The sequence below is a fragment of the Apteryx mantelli genome, chromosome Z, assembly GCF_036417845.1.
Source record: "Apteryx mantelli isolate bAptMan1 chromosome Z, bAptMan1.hap1, whole genome shotgun sequence".
In the NCBI taxonomy this organism is placed as follows: Eukaryota; Metazoa; Chordata; class Aves; order Apterygiformes; family Apterygidae; genus Apteryx; species Apteryx mantelli.
The window spans coordinates 63,710,114-63,722,705 of record NC_090020.1 but is presented as its reverse complement, the minus strand read 5'-3'; the positions used below and the strand labels follow the sequence as shown (position 1 = coordinate 63,722,705).

General features: G+C 37.7%; 1 protein-coding gene across 1 annotated transcript in view; it reads right to left on the bottom strand.

The window, feature by feature from the left end:
* The window catches only part of ADAMTS6 (ADAM metallopeptidase with thrombospondin type 1 motif 6), a 163,385-nt gene extending 150,793 nt beyond the window's left edge, over window positions 1–12,592 (bottom strand). Inside the window, exons 1-2 of the mRNA XM_067316437.1 lie at window positions 12,416–12,592; window positions 197–365 (exon numbers count right to left, since the gene is read on the bottom strand). Coding sequence (XP_067172538.1) covers window positions 197–365; window positions 12,416–12,592 — 346 coding nt within the window. The remainder of the gene's footprint in view (window positions 1–196; window positions 366–12,415) is intronic.

Here is a 12,592-nt window from a genome sequence, read left to right as displayed (position 1 = left end):
ATACAAAACTACTTTTCAAAGGGGCATATCAGATCCTCCAGAAGGAAGATTCCTATTGCAACTATCTCCACTGTATCTTACACATCAACTAAAAAAGATTTTAAACATACAACTTAAGTTATAATTTTTATAATTAAATTATAATTTTTATATACATAACTGACATTCATGCTTTTTTTTTTTTTTTTTTTTTTACCTGAGACTCCACAGTGACCATGATCATAGAGATGCTGTTGGCGCATGGCAGACTTTTTGTAAATAACATGAGGATGACCATTTTCATAATTAAAGTTACTGGAATTTTTTGTTATATTCCTTAAAGGCTCTATAAAATACTCTTCATCTTCTGTAGCAATAACTCCATGCTTAAGGGGGAAAAAAAAAGAAAATAAAAACTTCAAAAGACAAAATGTAAAACTCTAACAAGTTTAATTTACAGTAACATTTGACTATCATTTATTTCTGTGAAGAATTCCACAACACACCAACAGAGAAAACAGTGTATGAGCCAGCTCTCCTCATGCTCTGACTTTAGTGGGAGTAGGAGTAATTCCCTATATGCAACACAGTAAGAGATTAAACAAACAAACAAACAAGGCCCTACTTCTGGAGTTCCTTCCCACCATCTTTGGTGGATGTGGTAAGAGAGCAAGAGATATTCTTGGTATGCAACAATCTGCTCACAGAGACGTTCCAAAACTACATGATTCATATCCATTACAAGTGATGCCAAGCCAAAATGGCCTCATTCAAAGAGTGAGCCCCATATGCCTCTATGATGGCATACTAGTAGATCCTTAATGCCGTATACAGTGTACTGGAAAACTACATAAAAGATTTATTTTAGAAAATATTATTCAGGGAAAACATTCAGTGTACATCCAGATGCTGAATTCCAAAACTGAGCTAGAGTTATTAAAATCAAATTATTAGTGTTAACTTAAGCTACGCTATCTACAAAGCATTTATTCCTTAAAAGGTCTCACCATAGACCTTCGGCAGATCAGAGTTGTCGCCGACTATGTATCAGACCTCATTCCCCATAACAAATGGGCATCTTTTCCCCTCATTCTGCAGTGCAGAACGGTAGATCTCATAATTTCACATTTGCGAACTCAGCTTCTTCCAAACAGGAAGTGGTTTACAAAGAAAGGGGAGATTTCAGACCAACCATGCAATTTCCTGAATCTTCAGCAATTAAAACCGAACTTTAGAAGAAAAATCCAGCTTTGGGATCCTTTCAGATATAGAAATACTGGGGAATAGCCCTGACAGACTCCAAAATCTACCTTTGCCAACTTAAAAATTCTGGTATCTCTATCAAGAAATTTCTGAACATACAATCTTTCTACACTATGAGAAAGAGATACTGATCAGTTAGGAGACTGCGAAGCAGGAAATTCTGCATTCATATCCTGATTTGATGAATCACAAACTGATCTAGATCCCATTAAAGCCACTATAAAGACTGTTCAAGGTAACAAAAGAAGAAAGTGCTCCTAATTGTGAATTCATCATTATTTAATCCAATTCAAGAGGATTTAAGACTATTCAGCATCTCATTCTCAACACACACATCTTCAAGAACTAGTATACATGTTATTTAAGCTCTGCAATCAGTGATGTGTGCAGAAAGCCTGTCTCAAGGTACTTCCTAAAGGTTGCAAAGATTACCCTCTTAAAGCAGCAGCCAATACAGCTGTATATTTCTATTTCTGCAGCCTTTTATTGTAAAGCAAGTCTTATGCATGGGTCTTTTTTTTAAATGGATTGTATTTCTCCAATGAGACCTGTAAGATATAAGTAATCGTAGAGCACTTGGTCCATATCTGCTTTAAATAACCCAAAGCTGTTTAGAAGATTAGGGCTTGACATTGCACTCCTGATCAAGACTCCCCTCCTACTGCTGTTCTATATACTGACTGTCCGCTGTTCTTCACTCCCAAAACAACAGGATTTCAATAACAACATACAACCTATAAAATAAAAAATCCTGTACAACACTTCAGGAATAAAGGTGTTTTCTAAATACACCCCTACTATTTATTTTGAAAATATATGTATGAACACACTTCATTTTTCAGTTACACATTTCTTACATAGTGACCATAACAATTGTTCCTCTTCAGTCATTTTTCCATTATGAACTCTATTTACTAAAGAAAATAACATCAGGATCTACATTCACTTGGACGATGCAGGTACAAAAATTTCTCTCATAATGCCTTCTTGTTACTTAGAAGCTAAGATGTCACTAAAAATAAATCACTTATGGTACACTGCTGCTTAAACAGTCTTGAAAGTATAAACCAAACTGTAACTAGATTTGCCAGATGTGCGGAAAGAACCTTGACAGTCTGGATTACATCCAGTCTAGATGTCAGACATCCGGGTTCAAGTGAATCCTGGTCCATTATAAGCTCTGGTATAATGTTCCCAGAGGAAAATAGAGTCCTGCAGAGTGGTTCTGGCCAACACCATCTGTTTTTTGCCAAGTCTGAGCAGACAGAAGTACCATCCATACTGTGGCCCTGTCTCTGCAACAGAGAGGCCTTAACCTAGATCTGATTACTCCAGGGTACACACTCCTCACATCTGCACTCAAGTCCAGCCAGGTTACCAAGTCTATGCATAAGTGAGTGAGTTCTGTCAAACACTGAAATTAATAGTTCTAAGAGGTGGTGTGACCTCAGTGGGAGCAAGTCGTCAATTCAGATGCCATAAACAACACTTAATTGCAACATTAATTCTCTAAATAAATTGTGTATAAGAGAAACAAAAACTACTAAGACTATCTGCAAACTACTATCACAGCTCATTCAGGTACCACCAGTGAAGGCAGCCAGGAAATTATCGACCAAATTTTTTCTATGCCTAGTCAATATCCGATCTCATCTACCCAAACAGTGCAGTAGTTTAACAAAAAGAGATTTTAGTAACACTTAGTCGAGGAACAGCAGAGAAGTTTTAGCTTACACTTGCCACCAGGTAGTCAGAATATGAATGTGATCAGTTTCTGTAGCTAGCTGAGTGACTTGGTAAACAGTGGGAAGTCACTTGCCCTGCCTATAAGCCCTGCATATGTATACCATTTTAAATTGAACATATTAATTTAGCTTGCAAACAAAACCGTTCTTCCAATATTAAACTCATGCAAGTGATCTTGTTGAACCAAAGTGAATGATTTTTTAAAAAGCACTCTAAATTCTGTATATAGGCAATACCTCAATGAAAAAAAAACTTATTCTGAGTTTAGAAGATTTATGTGGTTAGAGATGCTGTCATTGTATATGCATTCAGTAGCACCTGGTTAATAGTGAGAATTACACTACTATATGCAAATTAACACTCTAAATCCCTTTTGGAGCCTATCACCTACTATTTGGCCAAAATTAAGTTTCAGTTGAAAAAGGGAGATTGAAATGATGTATTTTAATGTACTGAGAGGAATTAAAAGGGTTTTTTTTCAGTTTTGCTTTTATAGTTGAACTTTAACAGTTTGTGAATTAGACATCTGCTCCAAAGCATGAGGGATTTCATTAAGATGCAAGAATGACCAGCAAAAGGTTTTGGTAAAAATATCATGAAGTTAAGAAATAAGCTGAACGTCCCAAATAGGTTACTACAAGCAACATGCTGCAGATTGTTTGAGGTCCTGTGTTATCCAATGCCACTACAGGCTGCCAGCTCCTGCTAACATATATAAGGTCTGGATCCAGCAGCTTGACATGCTCAGACAAATCTGTGAATCCACATGGAGTTCCCCTAAATTTGTGAAAAGCAGTCTTTTTTGTGTCAGGCTGTCTAGCTAGACTCTTCCGTACTTCAGATGTCCATCAGTTACAGAATGAAACTGAATTACAGAGGACAAGTAAGTGCCTTTTCCACACAGTACTGTTGCTTTCCAAAGTTTCTCCCTGCTTTGCATCTTTCTAGACATTATGCTTTATCTATTTTTAACATAAAATAATAGTCACAGAAACTTCTGGATATCTGTCAGTGTTGTTCAATACCACCACAGCCGGTTCTCTGCTTCTGTGCAGTTCTATAACTAAGGAAACAGGCTGCATTAGCTTAGTGTATTCTCAAGGGAAAAAAAAGTGATCTGAATTGGAACCGTACATCATGAAATCTACCTAAACACTTCAAAACTAGGAACGGCTTATACATGATTTTCTGAATACTAAGTCCATACTGCAAATACATATTAGTATCAAAGAGAACTCCAGAAAAAAATAGAATACTAGATCAGCCTTTAATGTCATTTCCGATCTTTCCAAATTTTATAAATCATAAGTTATTTTGCCTATGATTTAAAAGTATTTCTCAAAATATCACATTATATGCAATTTACAATCTACAAAAGTAGATGCTTTCTTTAAGGTAGAATCAGCTTTCAAATCAGCTAATTTAAGAAGGCTATGAACAATTTATAAAACTATGAATTTATGAATATATGAAAAGAACATGAAGTCTTCTGGCAAAATAATTCTTCCTTTAACCAAAGAATGACATGTAAAGGTCATTCTCTTAGCTACAACTTACTTCTTGGGCTTTCTTAAGCATTTCTGTTTGGACAGAGACACCTGTGCTATGCAGCACAGTACATGGAACCTTACATGCCATGGAAATACTTGGCCTTCTACATTAAACATTTCCGTGGAGCCACAGTATTCTCAAAATGAGATTTAACCGCCAAATCATTTTCCTAATAATAAATTACTTTCTAGAAATTTTAAAAATATTTCCTGCTACTGGGCTTTTCAGCTCAAAATGAGAAAATCTGCTACACTGGAAAACTTGCTTGAGCATTCAATAAGACCTTTGACACCTGGAAGTGGGTGGGGGTAGATAAGAACAGGAAAAGCTTGATTTCTGCTTTATTCCACTACCAACAGCTCCAAAACTTTTCATCTTTAAGACTTGCTCCACTTCTAACTAGACAAACCTCTCTCCATAAGGTGAAATTCACTCTCTTGCCTGCCTGCCAGTTTCTTCTCTTCCTTCCTTCAGTATGAGAGACCCAGCTTAGACAACACCTCAGCATTTCAACTACTACTGCCTCAGCCTTGTTGCCTTGCGCCCAACATCTAAAGGCCCCAAAATACTGCTCTTTGCAGGCTTTTTCATGAGAAGACCAAACCTGCAATCTAGCCACAAGTGGAACATCCATTGAAGTAAATATGAGTTTGGAAGCCAAAAAGCTTGCTGGACAAAATCTTCAGTTCCCTCACATGACTGCTCACTGGATTATAGAGCACTTCTTACAACTTCAGATAATTTACAGCATAATCGGGGCCCAGCAGATGGAAACTGCAAGAATGAGCCTCAGTAAGTTAGTAGCCTGTAGTCCTGGGGCGCTAGGTAAAAGGAATATAGAGGGAGAGGCTGAAACTGGAAATAGTGAGAGGGAAATGAACTGATTGCTGCTCAGTTTTATCATAATGAAACTGAAAGCCCTATTTGCATTAAAACTCACCTCAGATACTACAAATGTTCTTCAAACTCACACAATTTACATTTAATTAAACCATAGTCTCACTCACCCACCCTGAATAAACAGAGGAACTCAAAACATTCGTAAGGGGAAGAAATTTGACTCATCTGACAATACTGAAACCTAACAGAAGGACTAGCATAAATGGAAGGCTTAAGTTTATAATTAAAAAGAAAGTGAGCCAAAATGGAGGAACTACCACCGCTCAGTGCTATTACTTGTTTTAGAATTACTGACACCTTAAACCACAGGCTTTGGACAGATGTGGATCAAGGACTATGCAGAATATGACCAGCAGTCTCTTACAGACCAACAAGAGACTGGAAAATATAACAAATGCCCTGAGCACTAATCTACGATATGCTGAATTACCATCAATTCTAAAACAAATGGTAGTGTTTTCAATATTCACTGCCAATTGCTTTATTAAGCATGTTCTAACAAGCAGCTGTATAACAAAACGCTTGTCAGTAGGAATCATCATTTTAAAAATAACTCTGTGACAGATTTATCTGAACGGAGAGGTAACTCCCATACTCAGTTCTCTGGAGGCCCTGCCAACACTGCGCGGCAGAGGAGTTTCTGTGCAGCAGAGGAGTTTGAGTCCAGCCCACCACTGCAGCTCTTTAAAGGGTCCCTGCCTCATTGAAGAAGCAAGAAAGAGTCTTGTGCCACCCCACTGCTGCTTCTGGAGCATGATGGGAGCCTCACACGCTTCTGACTTGGTCTTTCTAGGAGAGGCAGTGGGCACCTGACACATGCAGTCCCAGGTAAGAAGCATGACCATGGAGAAGAACTCCACAGTCCCAGTCATGGTGTGCCCAGGCACCCTAGCCTGCTTTATCCAAAGCAGGAATACCTGAAAGAAATATGTAAGAGCTGTCAATAGCTAAAAACTCTGAAGATAATGACTTAATTGTGAAGCATTACAAACTAAAGTTAACTTATAAACACTATGTTAACGCACTGACACCTGGAACCACAAAACGACAGAAGGCTTTGCTGCAATACAAGAAGGAGAATGCGGACAGAAGGAAAACACACAACAGGAGTGCTAAAAGCCACCTCATGGTGGGAGGCACAACAAGAGCAGTGAAAAAAAGTTCTTACATGAGAACTGCAAAACTGAAGTTAAAATTGTATTAAATTAAGACAAATCAGCTGCAAGCCTGCATTAACCAAACTGTGATACCACATTCAGAGAGCTCCATCTTAACTAGGTTTCTTTAGGAGTGTTCATCTAGCCCGGAAATCCTCATTAAATTCTTTATCAAGACTACTCAAAATGTTAACCTAAGACTTTATCAGGGACATCTCAAACAGCTGGATGTATTGCAGTCTCTCTAGCTCTGAAACTGCAGGCTTTTGTTTGCAATCATGTCCTAAGATGCATTATTCTATAGCACTTTCAAGGATAAAAAGGACATACTTTAGCAATTCTGTTTAATCTTTTCTTTCCTTTAGAAATTAGAGCTGTCTACACCTAACAAGATGACTGACTGGCATTCTACTATAACAAAAACAGAATGAATAACCACAATATATACACATATTTTTACTACAGTAATTACTAGACTCTTGATTTACTATTTCCTAATGATGCCCCTCTATTTTAGTATTTTGTAACACATTAGTTTTGGGGTTTGTTTTTTAAGATTTCTGTTGTAATAAAAGGAGCTTTTTCCCATTCAAGTATTACTGCCATGTGATCAAGAGATTGAAAATAAGAGAAGAGTTCATAAAAAAAAAGAGGCAGAAATGAAATTTTCTAATCCTACTCTTAGTTTAAATGCAACTGCTTGATTTGTAAACAAAAAAATTCTAAAAAAATATAAACAGTTACTTTCTGATGTTGGCACATGCAAAGGATCCGCTTTCCTCTTTACTCACTGAATTTATAGCAACGATGACTTCCACACCAAGCAATTCCTCTCCTCTTATTTACTTGAATTTTCTATACTGAAATTCTCAGAGATGGCAAGAGGGTGTTCAGTTCAATCAATGTCTCATTGGAGAGACTGAACTTCCTACAGGATCCAGTGTTCCCCCTCACCCTTGAGTGTGTAAAATTGTAATAATCTATAATAATCTCACCACAGACCTAATCTTGCAGCCCTAAAGCAGACACTGTAAACACTGAAAAAGTTGCCTGCTGAAGGACTACAGAATTGGGTCTTAGTACTTACAGTTAAGCTTAAGAAACTGATGACTATTTTTTCCCCAGGACCCAGATCTGGTTTGGGGTTTTCTTTGTACCTTCCTGTCTTCTTGCTTCTTGCAGGAATTCAAAAGACTGAAATTCTTCTTCTGTATTTTAAAAGGGACAAGCACACTATTATACCAGAACACGTAACATGCACTTACCAGACCATTGCAGTTGCTTAGGGCCACTTTAGTTGTACTATGTTGGTCTTGCAAATATCCCGTGTAATGACAGTGGTCTAAAAAACCGTGCTTCCATTGAGGTCCATCTTTCCCCCAGTATTCTACTGTAAAATGTCTGGATACCAAATCTGTGTTGAGAGTCAGGTTTAAATGAAAGTGCTTGCCATAGGCAGAAAGTTTAAAAAATAATTTAGATGCTGCCAGTTCTTGATCATAAGAGTCTGTGCTCCTCCTCCTCCTTGAGGGTTTAGCATTTTTCACAGTAAAGCTGAGGAAGGCTCCATTTTGATCAACCCTTATTGGAATTGTTAGTTGGTAGTGTTCAAGGTAAGACAGGAATTCCTCTTTGTAATCACAAGGTAAGAGAGTCCAGGGAGTGGGCATAAAAGAGAAGAAAATATAACAGGAAACAACAAGTAGTAGTATAAACATTAACCATATTTGGCTAAATCTCATCACCCTCACGAGTTAAAGTCATTTTCAGGTAAATTTAAGATGCAGAGCTTTAGTAAATAAAATATACATTCTTTCCAAGTCAATAAAATGTGTTCAATTTTCTATTAATTTGATGTCACTGGAAATACCAAAGTTTTAGACTACATATCTTTTCCTGTATACCCAAAATATGCAAACATTTGGGGCTAAATTCTGCCTAAGAAGGATGTATTCTTCCCAGTGACACCATTCAAAGCCAAAAGCTATTAGATCCACCTGCAAAAATAAAAACAGTAGTAATGACAAGAAGTATTACTTTGTAAAAACATGTAAATGGCTCTTCATTCCATTAAAAACCTACAAATGTTAATAGATCAAAGTAAGATTAGATCTTTACTTCCTTTTTTTTTTTTTTTTTTTTTTTTAAGTGTTAATGAGGTTCTGGCAAGCCTCTAAACTATCAGCCAGTACAACATTTTACAAGATTTAATTTGCAAGACTTTCTTATAGCTAAAAGTAGACGAATTAAGACAACAATTCAATCAGATTCTCTGTAATTAAGCTTTCATGATAATGAATCATGACAGAACTAAGAGCCTGCATGATATCATCAATTATATAAACATAGTTTATAAAACATTACCCACATTTAACACAAATATCCATGCTTCTTGCAGCTACAGACGTCAGACTCCTACCTTGAGAACCATACGAAAGCCTGTTGTTACTGTGAAATTCCGATGAAACAATGACTAGGCTCAAAATCCATGTCCATGTCTTCCAAAAAATTTCCATAATTTAGAAAAACTGGAAGTTTTTTTTTTTCTCTCCTTGGAGGGCTACCTGTGTGCTATAGAGTTAACTCCACTCCAGAATCGCACCATAACAGGTATATTTATATTACTTCCAAATTAACTATTGGACGTTCCACTTTTTGACAGGTATTCTTTTCCAACAACCTATACTTTCTTCTATATCTGCAGTCATTTTCTCAACGCAAAAATAAGCATTTGTAAAATTCCTTAAGTTATCTGTAAGACGTTAGACTCAGCAGTTACTGAATTTTCTCCATCTCTTTCCCTGAAAAAGGAAAGAAACTGAGTCAAGCCAAATTCCTTCTGTTAAAACAGATCAATACTGCAAAACATTAAGCAACTATAATGAACTACACAATACAACATTTTACGATAATATTTAACCATTACGACTTTTATGGTTCAAGGTCACGATCTTACAATTAAGTACCATTAACCTTGAACAAGGAGTTCCAAACAGCTTGAGATGCATATATACGCTTCAAGTTAAATAGGTGTAAGAACTTATAAAATTAAAGTTTCAGGTTGCTCAAATATTGCGTTCAAAACTTGTTCCAGCTATAATCAATGTAATGTATTCACTGATTTCAGCAGTGAATAACTAAACCCAATACACTGGTAGACAAAGGAAGAACCTGGGAAAAAATCCAGAGTAGTTATCTGATCTTTCCGCAGCATGTATTTTGTTATTACTTGGGCCTGGGTTTTGCTTATGCAGGCAAAATTCTCACTCACTTAAATGGGAATGCTGCACATTCTAATACCAAAGAATGAATTTTAGTATTTGAAGGTATTCATCATACATTTTAAGTTTTTAAATACGTTGTAAAAGTGTTTTGTATATATAAAGTACCATTTGATATCTCAGAATATATATTTTTTTTCTTTCAGAGGCAATGGTATTGAGTGAATAATGTGTTACCTGTTATTTTTCTACATTTAAAATACTATTGCAGTAATATGAAAATACAGCCCTAGATCTGACCAAGGGTTAAATGGAAGGTTTATGCAGCTGCCCAGCAGTTTGTTATCACGGGCTACTGTACCAGGTGTTACATCTGCTGGTACTAAACAGTCCTCTTAATACACTCCCAACACACCTGTGCTTAGCGCAGCTTCTACAGAGATAGAGGATGTCAGAACAGAACACCTGAGAAGGGCAAACTGTTTAAAAAGAAATGACCAACAGCATACATAGTCACTTACACAGGCACCAGGCAAGGCACTCCCACAATTTTAGCAAGGTAAGTTTACAACATGCATTCAGACATGTAATGCCCCTACAGTCAATGGGTTGTTTGTTAAGGTTAAAGAATTGTAATACACAGAACTGTTCAACTTTTATATCAGATTCATCTCAATAAAATCAACATGAAGCAAATCCTATTTACTAACATCATAGTGAATATTAGGAAACTTCTTAGCCAATTTGAAATGCATCTTATTATTACTGTGCACATGAGGTTAATCTGATCATTCCAATATTTGCTTTTTAGATATCTTTCAAGATAGTACACAGGATTTAACTAGGTATGTAGAGGAAATAAATGATATTTTGTAAATATGGCTTGAGCTTAGTAATTTTTTCCGAGGAAGCATTAGGATTTAGGATGCCATTCACTTACAGGAAGGCCCCAAAGGGTACTAATAAAAATCTCTAACCTGGCCTTTAAGTAATGCATTTATTATCTGGCTAATATTTAACTATAGCTTTTAAACAAATTTCCAATGTTTATTTTAATTTCTGAAGAGACATAACCAATCTCATACTCTTCTAAATTAGTCTATTAAAGAATGTTCCTTATTTCCAATTTGAGTATGTCCAGCTTCAAATTCCAGTCACTGCATCTTGCTTTACCCCCATCTGCTAATGAGTTTAGTTATAATGGATAGTTATAATGTGATACAACCACCTCTTGACTCTCTGATAAGCAATTCAATCTATTCAGTCTACCTCACTCTGTACAACACAGTTTCCAGATGTCTAATTATTTCTGCAGCTTTTTTTCTGAATCCTTTCCAATTTGTCAGCATCCTTTTTCATGCACAGACACCAGAATTGGACACAATATTCCAGTAATGGCTCATTAATGCCATATATAGAGGTAACTGCCTCACAGCTTTTATTTAGCCAAAAAAAATATAATGGGAAGCTCATGTTACACTGAAAATAAATTGCCCTAACATTAAGATCTCCCAAAACTGTAGCACCTGAAGCAGCAGGTTGCTCTGAATACTGAAAGTAACTGTGGTGCCCATTATCTGGGCATCCCTGGCCCATGTTAAGCCTTGGTCAAGAGTGCCCAAAAGTCATCCCCATCTTTTTAGGAGTCGGTGTGAAATGGTTTCCCTCATTCTACGCTTAAGAGCATTCACACAACAAAATCCCCTTTAATGTTAAGTTTGCCAGAAGTTTCAGCAGAATTTTTAAACTCACTTCCAGAAGTATTGTAGCCAGCCTGAACACCAATATAAACAGACTGCTTGTAGCTGTTACTAATGCTCTGAATTAAGGAACAATAATGGATGTGAAGGATAAAGCACTTGCGTAACTCCAGATACAGTACTTCCAGTATGAAGTTGGGTAGGAACATAAACCCTCCACTATCTATACCCTGTCTATACTTTCTTTCCATCTTTATTTATAAACTTTCAGCATTTCAGTTTTGATTATGGTCAAGATGACACCTTTTATCAGCCCTAAACTTACAACAAAAGAAATTTCCTCTACCTAGTGCCAGAAATACGCGTTTATTGAAGGAAACGGAGGGTATGGTTCTGCTTCCGCGGCATTTACCTAAAGCCATAGTCTCTGCTTCATTCTGAAAGCTCTACTGGAGCAGCAAAGAAAAACTACGCAACGTGTTTCAAAATGCAGAACATGGATGTCAAAAACGGTGCCCTGCACCAGGGTTTCTGTGGCAGCACAGATGATAGAGCGGCAGTCTTTCACTGGTACCGTAGGCTTCCTACTGACTGAACAGCAACAAGGGAAAAAAGGCCATAAACACACGCAACAAAACTTCGGGACAAGATGTGGATTATTTGGTGGCAGCGTCTAACCAAACTGTTCAGACTGGTCACCTTGCTACCCTCCATATAGCAAAGGGATACAGGTTAGGAGTCTTGGGCAACTCTAGCGCCCCTTAAGTTTTAGTACAGGGGAGCTGAAGACTTATCATAGCAAGCTGCTAAGGGGCAAATCGCCCCCGACCCAGTGGCAGCGCCAGCAGCGGTGCCGTGCCGCGCTGTGCTCCGCTCCTCTCCTCCCCCGCCCCGCCACAGCGCCACAACCGCCCCGGCCCAACGGGTGCCGCAGCGCCGGGCGCAGCCAACGGCCCTCTGCGCCGGCGGCCCCCCCAAAGCCTAACGGGGGCTCCGCCGCGATCGGGTCCTGCGGCGGCGATGCACAAACGACAGCGAACACTACTGGACCGGATAAATAAGCTGCAGGTCGCAT